The following is a 16629-nucleotide window of genomic DNA, read 5'->3' as shown; positions in this document are numbered from 1 at the left end:
GCCTGGAACCTGCTTCAGATTGTGTGTGTGTGTGTCTCTCAGCCCCTCTCACTTATGTTCTGTTTCTCTGTCTCTGTCTGTCAAAAATAAATAAACATTAAAAAAATTTTTTTTAAGTGAGTAAAATTTGAACGCAAACAAAAGTGAAAAGTCAACCATACCCTCCACTGCTTCTACTTATTATTTATTATTACATTATAGATGAACTAGAAAGCTTATCATTAGCAAGGAATGATTTGACTCAACGGAAATGTTCATTGAGTATATATTCACTATTAACTCACAGACTGATTTTCTTTCAGGTTCGATCTGGGGCCAATGTTTTAATTTGTGGTCCAAATGGCTGTGGGAAGAGTTCACTTTTCCGTGTCCTTGGTGAAGTAAGTACAAATTGGCCTTGAGATATTGTTTTGCCACACAGTCTACCATATGGTGAAATTTATAATTGTTCCTTTCCCCCTTCCTTCTCCTTTTATAGTTATGGCCTCTTTTTGGAGGACGTCTAACTAAACCTGAGAGAGGAAAGTTATTCTATGTTCCTCAGGTAGGACATTGTTTATTTTGTAATCTTTGATTTAAAGATCCTTTAATTTATTTTTAAAGAATTCACTTATAATGATTTTTGCTCTGCCATATCAGAGACCTTACATGACCCTTGGAACACTTCGAGACCAAGTGATATATCCAGATGGAAGAGAAGATCAGAAAAGGAAGGGGATATCTGACCTAGTAAGGAAATGTTTATGGACTAGACCTGCTGGCAGTCCTCTATATCAGATTCTTTATCTTAATCAGTTAAGCATTTTAACCACCAGGTAGGTTATCCTAACCTGTAAAGCCTTCCAAAACATTGTCATTAATTATAACTTTGCAAGCTGAGGTAAGATGTTAACTACTTTGCTTAAATGTGGTTTGCTGAGTATTTAACCTTGTCTTTACCCTATGACTTTTTTTCTCATTGCCCTTACCTTTTAATTATGTGCGATAGTGTTATTCTCTTTAAGCTACCAGATATGTTTTGTCAAAGTTAGTATAGATAGGAAGTAAAGGATTCAGGGCTCTTTGTGCCCCATTCTTTTGTGAAATGTGCCTTTTAAGTACTATTGGCAGTAGAATTATAGTGATTCTACTTTAAAAAATAAAGCAAGCTAGTGAATGTTGGTTTACATTAAGTTTGATTTAATCTTTAATCATTTTGCCGAAAGGTACTAAAGGAATACTTGGATAATGTCCAGTTGGGTCATATCCTTGAACGTGAAGGAGGCTGGGACAGTGTTCAGGATTGGATGGATGTCCTCAGTGGTGGAGAGAAACAAAGAATGGCGGTAAGTTATTCTCGGAATACATTGCATCACAGTGCAACTGGTTGCATATGGTCACTCTTACAGTCTAATATTTTGGTTAACCAAGGCACACAGTTTTATTTTAATCTTTTATTTAGCAAGTGTTATTGTATGGATTAGTTTAAATGATAATAAAAGTGCTTGAAAATATATAACCTCAGTGTACATTTGGAATTTGAGAAAGTCGTAACTTTCCCCATTATATTACTATTAATCCATTGGGAATTAATTAAAGTTGGGGAAACTTTAATTATTTGGTAGTCCAAGATGTCTTAGTATTTTTTTCCTGTTGACATCTCACTGAAGCTGTTCTCTGTGAAGTATCATAAGGTAGTAGAGATGATCAACTCTAACTTTGTTCCTGCCCTTCCCTCTACCATTATATATATCCTGGTTTCAGGGCTCAGTATCTGCTTCCTAAAATTGAAGGGTTTGAAAGAAACTGTTTTAATTTTATGATTGTCTAAACTTATTCCTGATCAAACTTGAGTACAGGACACTGCATATTAAAAGTGATACCTTGAGTACTCTGTTAAGAGGGATAGCTTTTAAAGAGTCACTTTCTAACTATGCATACCATAGTTTGAGCAGATCCAGAGAGATTTTTCTTCCAGTGTTAACCTTGTGGAAATTAGAGAAAACTGTGGCTAAGGAAAAACAGCAAAAGAAATGGCTTATTGCTGAATTGCTTAGTCATTATCTTTAGATTATATTCTTTGCTTTTTTTGTTGCCTCCTATTCCTCGATACTGCATATTATTTTTCCTAGAACATACCAGTTCTATATGAACTTAATAATGATTTGTCTGGCTAGTGCTATGTAGTATGAGATTAATTTATAGAATGAAGAATGACTCATAAACAAAAGAAAAGAGATGTCAGCCATCCCCAAAATGGAAATTGGGTGGTAGGAGTGAGTATTTGAAGTGATTGGGATTTTTGGAATCAATTTAGTAAGTGACTGTAGAGATAACTGCAAGTCAGTAGAACAAAGTTAAATTCCTGTTACCATGACTTCAAAGAAAATGGGTAAGTCAAGATTCACAAATGGACACAGTGTAAATCCAGAGAAAGAAAAATATGTGCTTAACTAAGAACTCCTATGTGTAGGGTACAGAGGAGATAGTTCTTATTTGAAGATAAGAAGTTCAAGGTCCGGAGGAGAGAGAGAATATGTCAGGGAGAGGGCAAGAGCCGAAGAAGGAGCCCTGTAAAACCAGATGAGCCACTCTAGAGTTGGTTGGGAAATGGAATTTACCCATGACAGTGCTGCACGGCCTACCCATTGGCAGGTGCATTCTGTGTAGACCAGTGTTTGCCAAATGGACTGTGAAATTTAAAACAGCATATTGCTTTGCTACCTTCAAAAGGTTTGTGGGGAGAGAGAGAAGGCTAATGCAATAGATGTTGATGTTGGTGAAGTTGAGTGAAGACTTTGTGGTTACTTTACTGTTCTACAGTTCTGGGTAGGCTTGAAAATTTTCAAAGTAAAAAATTGAGGGACGAGAAGACATAATTTTTGTAAACTGTAAAAATTATAATTTTTTAGGAGGAATAAGCTTGAAAGGTCTAGCCACCCCAAACAGTGACTCTGTCAGAGTGAAGGTTGATATAAATAGATGAACCAAGGGAACCTTTGGGTGAAGAAAGTCAGATTTGAATTTGAGGGAACAGAATAATACCTTTGAATAAAGGGAGGTCTGGTGAACACATTTCTAAAAGTTCCTTGAAAAAAGTCAGTATAAATGTAGGGAAATAAGATCATTATTCCATCCATAATCTTAGTGAAAAAACTAAATTACGGTGTAATTTCCACAGAGTTCACTATTAGCTGGGAGTCTACTCTGTGCAGGCACTGAGATAGGTGCCTGCCCTTGATAATCTAATTAGGAGATCTAGATATTCTCAACCAAGTCTCACACAAGGCAATCTTCATTGACAGCTATAAAGACAGTGCACTGGGATCACATGAGGGAAGGATTGGTTTTGAGTGGCAGACTCTGTAACTCTCCTGACACGCCTGTCACTTAAGATGTAGACCAGGGAGAACCTCGAGGAGCATGAGCAGCTTCCTAATACCCTGGACTACCGAGGGACAGAACAGAGATTCAGGTGCACATGGGTCTGACACCAGATTTCTTGCTCTTTTTTTTTTTTTTTTTAATTTATTCACTTATTTTTGAGAGAAAGCACGCAAGTGGGAGAGGGGCAGAGAGAGAGAGGGAAAGAGAGAGAATCCCAAGCAGGCTCCACACTGTCAACGCAGAGCCCGATGTGGGGCTGAAACCTGTGAACCGTGAGATCATGACCTGAGCTGAAGTCAGATGCTTAACCAACTGAGCCACCCAGGCACCCCCACAGTTCTTGCTCTTGACCAGTAACTGAGGCAGCCTCCAGTGTGGAGGTGGGCTGTCTATCCATTTCTCTTCTCTCGCTGTCTGTCAAAGTCTCAAGTAACGTATGCCTTAGGTCTACTGCACTCGTTTGGGCCCAGCTATTATCAGCTAGGGTTGCTCTACCCACTATTGTAAGTTGCAGTATCTTACTTCTCTGATTGATAGTTACCTTTCCCACTCTGGTATTCTTGTTTTTCATATTTAATAAAGTTTTTTAAAATTTTAAGTTATGAAAAAGTATGTATGATACAAAAGTTGGAATATTTATAAAAGTATAAAGAAGAGCCCAAAACCCCCCTTACCAGAGATACCATTGTCATAAAATTTTTTAGTATTTTTTAAAATCCATTTTTGTAATTCTTTTTCTTTTACCTAATTGGCAACTGTCTCCTTTATTCAGACTCACTGATATCTTGAATATTGACCCCTCCCTTTTTTTATTATTGATAAGTCCCCTTCTGACTCTGCCTCCTTTCCTATTCAGTACAGACTTAGTAATCCAGGACGTGGCACATAGAAGGTACTCCAGTAGTATTTCTTAAAGGATTAAACAAATGATCCTTTCCCCTCACTTCCTTTCCCACATTTTGTTTCCTCTTATTACCTCAGCCTCGGCGCATGAGCAGTTGTTTGCCTTGGCATTTGTGCACGTAGCCTCCTGAGCACAGCTGAAAGATCAGGGTGATGGGGTTGGTGCCGCCACACTTTAACGGCTTCCAGTCTTCCAGGGGCTCACAGCATGGTCGGGCGGTCATTTACTTACTTCTGCCCCTCTCTCTCATTTTTCATGATTATCATTTACAAACTATCGACTCGAGCTTTCTGCCCCATAGCCTACTCCATGACCTGCAGAACAACTCACCTCCTACTTAAAGGAAGAAGAGAAGCTGTTATGTCAGTCAGATGACAGCTCGTTTTTATTGAGTGCTTAATAGATGATAAGCAGTAGGCTAAGCCCCTTCCATTCAGTTCTCACAAGTCCTGTGAGGCAGGGACTGTCGAGCACCCCGTGTACAGAGGAAAGCGATCTGGGGCACAGCGAGGTAGGCTGCCAAGCAAGGCTGGAGGTGTAGGTTGCTACTGAGGCATAGGCGGTGGCATGTCAAGCTCAGGCAGGACAGCTGCGGTGTTTGTGGACTTATTCACGTCACAATCCTGTACTGTGGTGTCATATACTGACAGCAGAGTGGGAGCGACACATGAGAATATTGCTACATGATGTGCCAGGTGTGGTGAGGGAGGTATGCAGAGAGTTCCACTGGAACACAGGAGGGGCCGTTTGTGGGACGTCTTTAGATAATCAGTCCTCTTAACTAAGTGCGCACTAGGCTGTCCTGACCTCCCTCGTCTGTCTGTGGAGGATGTGTCATCCTTCCTGTTGAGAAAGGCTAAATGTCTCCATGTTTTTGGACCCTCTCTCCTCTGACTTTTTCCTATTCTTTCCTTCGGTTATGCGCATGTGCAGACACACACACGCAGCCTGTATTTAATCTTTTCTGGTCCTTCTCTTTCAGAAAGACATTTCAGGTCTCCCTGATCTAAAAAGCAAACTCAGCCTTAACCACAGGTCCTCTGTAGTCTATACGTTTCATTCTCTGCACAGCTGAACTTGTTTATAGTCTATACTTGATGCTTCCCGACTTCCTCACCTCATCAAATAGATACAAACCCCAAGAGCGCTGCCTATGTTGTGGCCATTAACTTGTCAAATATTTAAATGTTTCCTTCATGCAAATATTGGGTGTATAGTAGTGATTAAAATACAGTCTCTGCTTATGTGAGTATAATAGCCTAGGGGAGTAGACAAAGAAACAGACAACACACAGTTCAAAACATATGAAGCACTGCAGAGATGGTAAGGAATGACCCGCCTAGGTTGTGGGGAGGGGTCAGGGTAGGTTTGAGGAGGTGGCCTAAACAGAAATTTCAAAGATACAAGAAGCAGAGCATGGTGTTTGAGACATAAGAAAAATGACATGTGCTAAGCCTCTTTGGCCTAAGACAGCTTGTGTCCTGGGCATTCCCTTGGCTAGAATGTTGAGGTTAGAAAGTAAGTAGGAATCCAGTTATGCAGGACCTCTGGGCCATGCTAAAGAGTTTGAGTTTTGTTCTTAGTCAAGTGAGAAGCTGTTGAAGGGGTTTAAGCAGAAGAGTGAACTTCTCGGATTTACATTTCTGAAGAATCCTTTCTGGTTACAGGGAGAATGGATTGGAGAGGAGTGAAAGAGGAGATAGGAGGCTATTTGTGGTCCTCTAGGCAGGAGAGGGTTGTATTCTGGGCATGATTTCGGAGATGCGGGAAAGTGAGCGGCCTACAAAGACTGAGGGACTTACTCAAATGGAGTAAAAACATTAGGGGTAGGGGTGTGAAAGGAAGGAGAAGAAGGGAAAGATCAAGGAGGACTCTTGGCCTTCTAGCTTGAGCAGCTCTTTGATAGTGTGATTTTCTGAAATGTTTAAGATGGGGATGGGGTAAATGAATGGATTTTAAGGGGAAAATTAGATAACTAAGTAGAAATATCAGATAGGGATTTTTATTTACCAATCTGGTAATTAGTAGAGAAGGATGGGCAAGAGATATATATTGAGAGTTTACAAATGTAAATAATACTTGAGATAATGAGATTCAGTGAGATCACTCAGAGACAATATAAGAAAAAGAGGAGAGGACTTAGGAATTGGCTCAGAGTAACCCTAACAGTGGTCAAGTGGAAAAGAAAATTTTGGAAAAGAAACTGAGGAAGCAGCTGAAGAAGTGAGAAGAAACGTTAGGACTATGGTTTCACTGTTATTTTCTCAAGAAGGAGGAAGTGGTCATCTGAGTTGTATGTAGCAGAGAAGATAAATTGGGTAAGGATGGAAAAGTGTCCATTGGTCTTGCAACATGGCGATCGTTATTAGGGGCAGATGACCAATTGGAATATCTGTTAGACAAAGGATCAGAGTAAATAATTCCCAGAAAATAAAATATATATGAAAAATAAATGAGAAAATATTCAACATTTTTGCCAAAGAAATGGGAGTTGTAAGAATCTTGATGTTAATTTTTACTTATAAAATTAGCAGAGCCTTTAAAAACTGAGCATACTCAGTACTGACCCAGGGATATAAAACAGGTGCACTCAAAACTTATTGGTGGAAATCTTAATTGGGAGCTTAATATTAATTGTCATGACTTAAGTGACAGAATATTTAGAAATATGTTTTTGCACTTGAGCCATCTAGAGTCTGAATTCTAAGATTTGGCTAAAATATGTACCCTCTCATCTTGTTTAGAGAATTTTCTCTAATAGTTTAAAATTCAACTTCATTTCACATCAGTCTTAAATGCTTTAACTCGTAACAGCCTTTCCTGTGTGTTACATTTTCCCCTCTGGGAAGACAGTAAAAACAATTAGATTTTTTGATATTGTTTCTGTTATGGGGAAATAGATTTTTTGAGTTAAAATAATTTTCATACTTGCTTTACAAGACTAAGTGCAAATTTCATTTAAAGTAAAGTTTAGCTTGTTAATTTCTGCATGTGATTACACAAAATCTTTTTTTTTTATGCTTCAGATGGCAAGATTATTTTATCATAAGCCCCAGTTTGCCATTTTGGATGAGTGCACAAGTGCGGTTAGTGTGGATGTGGAAGGCTACATTTACAGTCATTGTCGAAAGGTAAGCATTTCGGGTTCCCAGTTTCAGGCTCAGTGTCATTCTTCTCTTATACTCTGTGTCCAACGAAATATCCATCCAAAGAGAAGATTTCAAGCAATTAAGTAATAAAATTACTATCAAAGGATGATGTATCTTCTTTAGTAAGTATTTCAGATGATAATTAACAGATATGAATAAAAGAAAAACAAGTGTAAATGAATTCTGTACATAATTCTTTAGCTATATCTCAGATTTGAAACAAATAGTATATTTCAGTTTATGTCCCTTTTACATCTTTCCCTATTCTCATAAACTGATATTTTCTTAATTTGTTCTGTTAACTTTACCTAAATATCATTTGTTTTTTTTTAATCAAGAAAACTTGACAATAATCATGTGGTAATTTCAATTTGCCCATTTTTTTCTCTGGCCTGGACAACCTTTTACCAGGGTTTCTTTTAGTAGCCTTTTCTTTAAGTAACTGTTGAGTAATTATGAGCAGTATCTCTTGTGTACGTGAATGAAGTACAGGAGTCTTTTAGCAATTTGTAAGTGTTCTTTGGGGGTTTTTAGTCCATATCAAAGGTCATGGTGCGTGTGGACAGTGTGACTTGCTGCTGTTCAGTGCTGCATCGAGCAGCAGCATCTCCCGGGAGCTTGTTAGGGCACAGAGCTGCTGGCCCTGCCGCATCAGCATCTGCATCTTCACAAGGTTCCCAGAGGGCTCAGATGAGAAGGTTGAGAAGCACTGGCATAATGACAAAACAATGCATTTACTACATTCCTCTTTGCAGGAAGGTTTGCATTACTGATTTTACTTCTGTAATGGTTTGTTTTCTATTCTTGAGTCAGTTTTGATCATTTATAATTTTTCTATGTGTTTGTTCATATAAACTTTCAGGGCTATAGGTATTGGAGTCCATTTGATTAATGCTTTAGAGGCTGGTAGTTTTGACTATGTGACTTCCCCTTATACCTAATTGTAGGCTGTAAGTCCCCACATAAGATGCGATTCTCAGAGAAAGCATAGATTCCATTTAAAAGAAAAAGTTCTTATGTCATTCATTCATTCATTCAGTTATAGCAACTGAATATGTATAAGTACGAAGTGAAGTATGAGACCCTTGAACTTAGAGCTGATTTACAGCCACAAAGCTAGTAAATTTACAAATTAAATAGAAGACAAAACACAGTTTCAAGTTGGTAACATTAAAGAGACCTCTAAATACTGTTCTGCTGAAACCAAACCACCAGTTTGGGATTTTAATTATGGAAAGATACAGTCTGCGGTCCAGACCGTATATTTTGAATTTTGTTTATGTATCTTAAGTAATTCTAATAAAAAGAATGCTTTCATTAAGTTGATCTGATCCAATTATTGTGGAATCATAAAAATAAATAATTTCTGAAGTGAGCTTTCAAAAATCAAATAAATGTTGTACCACTGAAATATATTTTATTAATAACTTACTTTGTCATACAGTTTCTGACCAATTTGAGAACCTTTCCACATGACATCCAAAGTTATGGCACATTGAAAGTGGTTTATTTTTAATTTCTTAAAATGTTAAGGTTTTATTTATTTCTGAGAGAGAGAGCGTGAGCAGGGGAGGTCAGAGAGAGAGGGAGATACAGAATCTGAAACAGGCTCCAGGCTCTGAGCTGGCTGTCAGCACAGAGCCCAATGCAGGGCTTGAACCCACAAAGCGCGAGAGATCATGACCTGAGCCGACGTCAGACACTTAACCAACTGAGCCACCCAGGTGCCCCTAGAGCAATTTCTCAGTCTCCACTCTACTGGCATTTTGGGCTGGATAGTTTTTGGTTGTGGGGGGCTGTCCTTTGTGTTACAGGATATTTGGCAGCATCTCTGACCTCTGTTCGTTAGATGCCAGTAGCTGTCTCAGTTGTGACAATCAAAAATGTCTCCAAGACATTGCCACGTGTTCCCAAAGGTACAAAAATCCTCCCCTGTCCCCAGTTGAGAACTACAGAGCCAAAGCACCTATAGTTATATTGATTAGTATTTTTTTTTTATCTTTATTACAGACCTCTAAGTCTTACAGTTTAAAGACCAATAAGCTTTTTGGGGTGCCTGGGTGGCACAGTTGGTTAAGCATCCAACTCTTGATTTTAGCTCAGGTTATGATCCCAGTGTGTGAAGATTGAGCCTCCTCACATTGGGCTCTGAGCTGGGTGTGGAGCTTGCTTAAGATACTCTTATTCTCATTCTCTCTCTCTCTCCCCCTCTCCCTCTCTCTTTCCTTCCCTCCCTCGCTCCCTCTCACTGTCCCTCCCTCCTTCCCTCCTCCTCTGTCTCTCCCCGACTCATGCTCACTGTCGCTCACTTGCTCCCTCTCTCAAAAAAAATTTAAAAACAAAATAAAGAAATGAAAACCAGTAAGCTTTTAAAACCATAAGGTTTTTCATTATTTTGCAGCAAGCTCAATTGGGTAGCCAAACCCTGCCTGAATTAACAAAATATATTTAAACTCTTAGATGTCTCAGTGTTGTCATGTGTCGCCACAGAAACATTCATGTGCTTCATTACACGTTCTGCCCCAGAACCCTCCGGTGATGATACTGCTACTTTTCCAAAATCTGACTTCCAAGACCTGTTCCAAAACAGGGGCTCCCAATGGACTGTAGACAGCACTATATTGATTTAATTTTCTTGATTTTGACCTTTTGCTATTTTTACTATCCTTGCACTCTTTTCACATATTTTTCACAGTAAAATAGGAAATGTGTTGGGATGTATATTTTCTGCCCCATACAAAATAGTACACTTAATGCTAGTACCTGTTAGTTGTTTTTTTTTATTTTTAAAGACTTTATTAAACTTGTTTGTTTTTATTATGTGGTCGATGGTCTGTACTTTGCATTACCTTGAACACCGGTGTCCACTGTAATTTTTTCTCTTTCACATTGATTTTTAACCGTAGCTTCTAAAGACCATCATTTTAATAGCTTAAAAAATATATACTCTTTTAATTTGTGATTCTGTGTTATCGATGTAAACGTCAATCATGTTCTTTCTACTAGGTCGGCATCACCCTCTTCACTGTGTCACATAGAAAGTCTCTTTGGAAACACCATGAGGTTTGTATTAACATTGAATGGTATGGGGGAATTTTATCTTATTTAGATATGTGCATTCAGGTGATTATATGCTCTTAGATCTCTTGGTGTATGTTTGCTTATAAATATTTACCTTGAAGGAAAAAAGGTGATTCGATTTCAGTTATATAAAATCAAATAGGTTTTTCTTAAATATTATGGTAGCTGTCAGTTTTGAAAGTTCTAACACATATAAACAAGCCCTCATTGTATTTGGGAGATATTAGAGAACTATGTGGTTCTCTGTTTTTATAAATGACTGTTGTATCATAACTGACTAAAACTTACACAACCTTATCACAGCTTTGGCTAAGCAGAGTTTTTCTCCCCACCCAGTATTGACAGGAGGGGAAAGAATCTTAAGGATTAGATGGCAGAAGGGTTAGGGACATTTTTAGTGAGATCATGGCTATAGAGGGGAGACTGAATAATGTCTGCCATGTTTATCATTGCACTGTAATAAAATAGAATCATTACTTAGTCGCCATAATTTCCACTGGGGTTGCGTGACGTTCGCACTGGCACAAAACCCACTTTATTCTGGTGCTTGAGCAGTGGCAGTTCTTTCCAGCTTGTGATGAAAGGTGATCACACCCCCAAACTAAACTCTGTTAATTCATTTTCCTTCTTCTTTCTTTTTCTCTTTCTTCCTTCCTAAATGATACAGACATTTTAGGTAAAAGAAAGGGTTTGGGAAAAACTAGGAAAATGGTATATGGTATCTTGTGCCTTAAAATACATAACCTGATGGGGCAACTTTTTCACCAAGCGTTGGGCTAAATGTCCTTGAGGGATAACAGAGTACTGTCTTTTTTTTTTTTTTTTAATATTTGTTTCTGAGAGAAAGAGAGACAGCATGAGCAGGGGAGAGTCAGAGAGAGAGGAGACACAGAAACTGAAGCAGGCTCCAGGCTCTGAGCTAGCTGTCAGCACAGAGCCTGATGCGGGGCTCGAACCCACGAACCGTGAAATTGTGACCTGAGCCGAAGTCGGACGCTTAACTGACTGAGCCACCCAGGCGCCCCTACAGAGTACTGTCTTTACCCTCAAGAACCTTATAGTTTAGGTGATCGTGTACAAATGATCAAATAAGAGCATAGGATTTGAAGTCAGAAACCCTGGGTTTAAGCACCACTGTTTTCTGGCATCAGTTCCTTTCTTCATATAATAAAGTTTCTGATCATTATGCTCCTGTCTCCTAGATTACAGTGAGGATCAGAGAGAGAGCCTGTATGAAAGTGTTTAATAAAAAAATAATGGAATTCTGTTTAGCTGTGTGACTTTTAAAGGTCCTTTTTATTGGGGCGCCTGAGTGGCTCAGTTGGTTAAGCGTCCGACTTCAGCTCAGGTCATGATTTCACAGTTCGTGGGTTCAAGCCCCGTGTCGGGCTGTGTGCTGACAGCTAGCTCAGAGCCTGGAGCCTGCTTCGGATTCTGTATCTCCCTCTCTTTCTGACCCTCCCCTACTCATGCTGTCTCTCAGAAATCAATAAAAACAGTAAAAAATTTTAAAAAAGGTTCTTTTTATTATCTTATGACATACTATAATTTGTCCATTTTTTTCATGAATCAAGTGAGAAAGTGAATAACAAAGCAGTTTAAAAAATGGCAAAGCCTTTGTTTTTTCTCAGGAGTTCATAGGCATTACAACCATAGGGCTATAAGAAGACTTGGGCTTGGCTTCCCCTCTTTTTCTGGTGGTGCGCACAAGCAGCAAAATAAGAAGAAGTGATTATGTGAAGGAGGGGTGAACCCATGACAGTGTCAGAGGCCACAGTAGCTAAGAAATAGCAACATAGGAGATAGAAAAACAAGTCTTTCCTGTAAATAAAAAGCCACCAAATAAAACAGAAGCCTTTGTAACTGCTGTCCTAATTTGTCGTCAGTGGATGGGGTATATAGGCACTCTGTAAAGCTCTTTTCCTCCTCCACTAAGACCAAGAACTAACAGAAGCCTTAAGTTAGAGGTTCCAGACTGATCCAGGAAACCAGATAAAGGAAGTATTCAAGACTGCCCTATTGATCAGCCTGTTTTTACACAACCAAGATAGATCCTTGGTTATGTGGAGTTATAGAAGCATTCTGGTTTGTAGGAGGCGTACACATTTGGTTCCTTTAAGATAATGAGGAATTCTGGTATTTTAGTTCTCATCAAGCAAAGTACTATATCTACTACAAGCAGAATTACATTGTTGCTGTTTTCAAAAAGAGCAGACTTCTTCATTTAGTCTTACTACCTTTCTGAGCATAAAAGTTTTGAAGGTTTTAGTAAAGCCTAAAGTAATTCCCAATCATGTTGTTATATAATAACCTCTACATTAAATTGCTGACAAAAAGGAAATTCTCTTGGTCATTGCTTTTTCTCCCCCACTTCTTTCCTACAGTTCTACCTGCATATGGATGGCAGAGGCAATTATGAATTCAAACAGATAACAGAAGATACAGTTGAGTTTGGCTCTTAGAATCCAGAGAGCTGTACTGCTTCAATGAGATCATTACAGAACACACTTAGAAATACACAGTACATTGTAAAATAAAGTTGAGCTTGTTTTTTTTTTTAAACAAAGCAACAAATTAGCTATGAAATAACTGAGAACAAGTTGTTAAAACATTTAATATTATATAGGAGATTGCTAATTGTGTATATGTTGGTTTAATTATTAATATGTACTAAGAATGTCCTTATTCTTGTGGTTAAAAACCTGCCTAAATTAAATTGGGCTTAAATCAGTGTAACCTGATTCATCCTGGGATGTAAACCATTTGAAGTCAGCTAATTTGACTTTGATGGCTCTATCTTTTCCTTCAATGAAGAACCCTATTTAAAACTGGGGTCATCATTATCCTGTTCTAACAAGATAGTTTCATTTTCTTGTGCTCCATGATAGTGGGAAACAAATCATTGTATTATCAAAACGTACAACATCAATGCCTAATAGCCTTTATTACACAGTGGCACATTTCTTTAGCTGCCACTGCTACACTCATTCCTTGCATATGTCTTGGGGTACATTTGACTCCAGGAAAGCCATTTGAATTTTCTTTGGCTAAATAATAAATGTGCCCCTCTCAATCTGCAGTATTGAGTTGTTTTGAGGGTTCTTTGTGGTGATAAAACAAAAATTTATGTGCAGTCTTGCTTACAAGGGGTGGTTACCATGTTTTACACCTAATCTTCCCAATGTTTGGGATATTAAAACACAAAGTCCTTATATATCAGGCTCAAGGTCTTTAAGAGTGTTAGATTTTTTAAAAGAATTGGATGGATCTGTGTATGTTAGAAGCCCATTCATTAGAAGTATGGTGGTTACATGGTGTTAAACTCCAGATGAGCCATAAGAATGCACTACAGAAAGGAATGCACTGAGTATGCAATGCTATCACTGTCTTTGACCGTGATATGTTGGAAAAAATCTTGTAATATGATTACGCACATGGGTGAATTATGTTTCTTAGGCACTGGTTTATCTCTGTGAATCTTGAATAGCTTTTTTATATTTGGGTTATTATGTTGAACTATCCTAAGAGAAATTGATTTCAGCTCACCAAACTACCATTAATGACTTACTTGTATTTGCACAGGGAAAACTGAAACAATATTATCAATAAGCTAGATAAGAAGTCAGTTTTATCAAACTAGGGTTCAGAAAGGGGCGTTTTATATTCTTATTTCTGTATAACCAATTTGTTTTTTTGCAGAATTAACTATAAGAATCACCGGCTACCAAAGTAAAACTTGATGTACTGATTCAATAATACATAACATTCAGTTTTTACCACTCTCTTTGGCAAACTTGTATACTTACTTATTTTCTGTTCAGATTAAAAAGAATCAGATATCCTGTACAACCTTTGCTTGTTCTTTTTATTCTGCTATCTAAAAACTGGGTAATTCACACATAGTTCATATACTCTTGACTTGAAAAACACAAAAATAAGTTGACATTCAGAAATCCCTTTTAACACCCAATGTCTCTTTTTAAAAAGTTTTGTTAAATTTGATTTTAACAGAATGAATTTCTCATTTAGAAAAACCACATAACACCTTCAGAGTACCGTTAGTAGAGCATGTGACTCTTGATCCTCGGGGAGTTTGAGCCCTATGTTGGATACAGAGATTACTTAAAAAAAAAAATAGTTAAGAAAACTACAAACCTCAGTGTACCTCACAAATGCTACCAGATAACCAGGAGATCTTAAAAGATATCAGTTCTGGGAAAGCTTTTAAGTTGTGGAGGAAGTTTGAGATTTTCAGATTTCGAGATTACCCTAAATTTACTAATAGCTGTCTCTTCGATCCCTTTTGTAATGGATTCTTACCATCAACAAACCATTTTGGGTTTCTTTTTTTAAATTTTGTCTTCCTTTTAAAATTTAACAAACATTGAGGTGCCTCACCATGTGAGGCATAGAGGAATATCCTAGAGAGTCACCATCTACATCAACATGATGATGGTTCTAAGAAGACCTACAATAAGGAAATCAAACATTTCTATTTTTTAAAAAAAATATTTATTTCTAGGAGAGAGAGAGAGAGACAGCGTGAGCAGGGGAGGGTCAGAGAGAGAGGGAGTCACAGACTGAAACAGGCTCCAGACTCTGAGCTGGCAGTCAGCACAGAGCCCGACGCAGGGCTCGAACCCACGAACCGCGAGATCATGACCTAAGCGAAAGTCGGACGCTTAACCGACTAAGCCACCCAGGCTCCCCCAAACATTTCTAAAACATGATTGAACATGGAACATCTTTTCCCTCATAATTCCTCTTAACGTCGTCTATAGGCTGCACTGGGAAAGAGTTTAATCTGAAAAATAATTCTCTTTTTTATACAACAGAGAATAGGGATGTAAACAACTCAGGTTGCTTGCTATGCATTAATAGAATAAAATGTGTCTAGGGTTTGCCTCTGCAGGGGGAGGACGGATTTTATATGTACTACCTTCTTTGGGTTTTTGGCTGGGCCGGGGAATTAAGTTGACACAAGACAGATGAACAGGAAAGAAACATACAGGTTTATTTAATACAAGTTTTAGGTGCCACAGAAGACCTCATAAGGAGATGACTCAAAGACGTGGCATAACCTAAAGGCTTTGATACTAGGTTGTACAAAGAGAGACGACTGTGGGAAAGGAGATAAACTATGTGAGGAATCTAAAGGAAGCCAAGAAGTAAGGTTTTGTATAGAATCTTCTCAGTCTCAACATCCTGCCCTTGAGTGAGGATGGTACTTTCCTTCTGGTTGAGGGATACATTTTCCAAATGGGGATGACAAGTATTAGCTTGTTTTCAGAAAGAAAAGGGGCAGAATCAGAGCACCCTTCTTATACCTGTTTTTGTTTGTTTTATTTTTATTTCGTGTCTTCAGATCACAACAGCGGTTGTGCCAAAGCAAGCACGTTTGGGAGCGTCATATTTTGCCACCCTTCACCTTTTTCCTCTTCTCCTAATGACTAGCATTTGTTTTACAACTGTAGTGATACTATAGCTTGTATCATTTCCTTACGTAATTTTTAAACTTTGAAACTTGGTGTTTAAAAGTATAGTTTGCCTAAAGGCAGAGTGAATTCTTTGTGAGATGGACATTAGCATTGTTAGTTGTAGGAAACTTTACATTTTTACTTATTATCAGTCATTTTTCCTTTGCGAATCATTGAAATGTTCTGACCTATAAACATATGCATGTCACTTAAACAAAACTACCAAAAATTACTGAAAATGAGTCCCCTTCTCACCCCCAGGGGCAACCATTTTTAATTGTTTTGTGGTAATTACTCATTTTTAAAATAATATGCCCTACAGCTATTTCTTGATTTATCTATTTTAGACATTTCCTCTTGCCCATTTTGTCACTGGCCCGGAACTCAGAACTGACCTCCTGAACTCAAGAAACTCCTAGGAGCTTCTGCCTCAGTCTTGCCTTTTAAAAACTAACTTAACTGCTGGAACAGAAAGAAAAATCTGAGGAAGACACCTGAGCAGATGAATCAGAAAGTGCTTCAGTCTCATCCCAAGCCCACCTAACAGGAGCCTATCTTTTTTCTTGTTCAGGGAGTCACTGCTTTCAAAATTACTCCCTGTGGTCTCCTTTGTTTGTGCACATAAGGTGACCTTGTGAGGCAACTCCTATCT

At 38.2% G+C, this 16629-nt stretch overlaps 1 protein-coding gene across 1 annotated transcript in view; it reads left to right on the top strand.

Moving 5' to 3' along the window:
* ABCD3 (ATP binding cassette subfamily D member 3) overlaps positions 1-14349 on the top strand; it is a 69447-nt gene extending 55098 nt beyond the window's left edge. The window contains exons 17-23 of the mRNA XM_039228465.1: positions 303-380; positions 479-544; positions 640-729; positions 1206-1325; positions 7297-7401; positions 10426-10482; positions 12885-14349. Of these exons, the coding sequence (XP_039084396.1) occupies positions 303-380; positions 479-544; positions 640-729; positions 1206-1325; positions 7297-7401; positions 10426-10482; positions 12885-12962 (594 nt within the window). The 3' untranslated portion in view covers positions 12963-14349. The remainder of the gene's footprint in view (positions 1-302; positions 381-478; positions 545-639; positions 730-1205; positions 1326-7296; positions 7402-10425; positions 10483-12884) is intronic.
* The last annotated feature ends 2280 nt before the right edge of the window (positions 14350-16629 follow it).

The sequence above is a fragment of the Hyaena hyaena genome, unplaced genomic scaffold, assembly GCF_003009895.1.
Source record: "Hyaena hyaena isolate Hyena2069 unplaced genomic scaffold, ASM300989v1 scaffold_32, whole genome shotgun sequence".
Classification (NCBI taxonomy): Eukaryota; Metazoa; Chordata; class Mammalia; order Carnivora; family Hyaenidae; genus Hyaena; species Hyaena hyaena.
The sequence above is the reverse complement of the archived record's forward strand: the minus strand, read 5'-3'. Positions and strand labels throughout refer to the sequence as shown.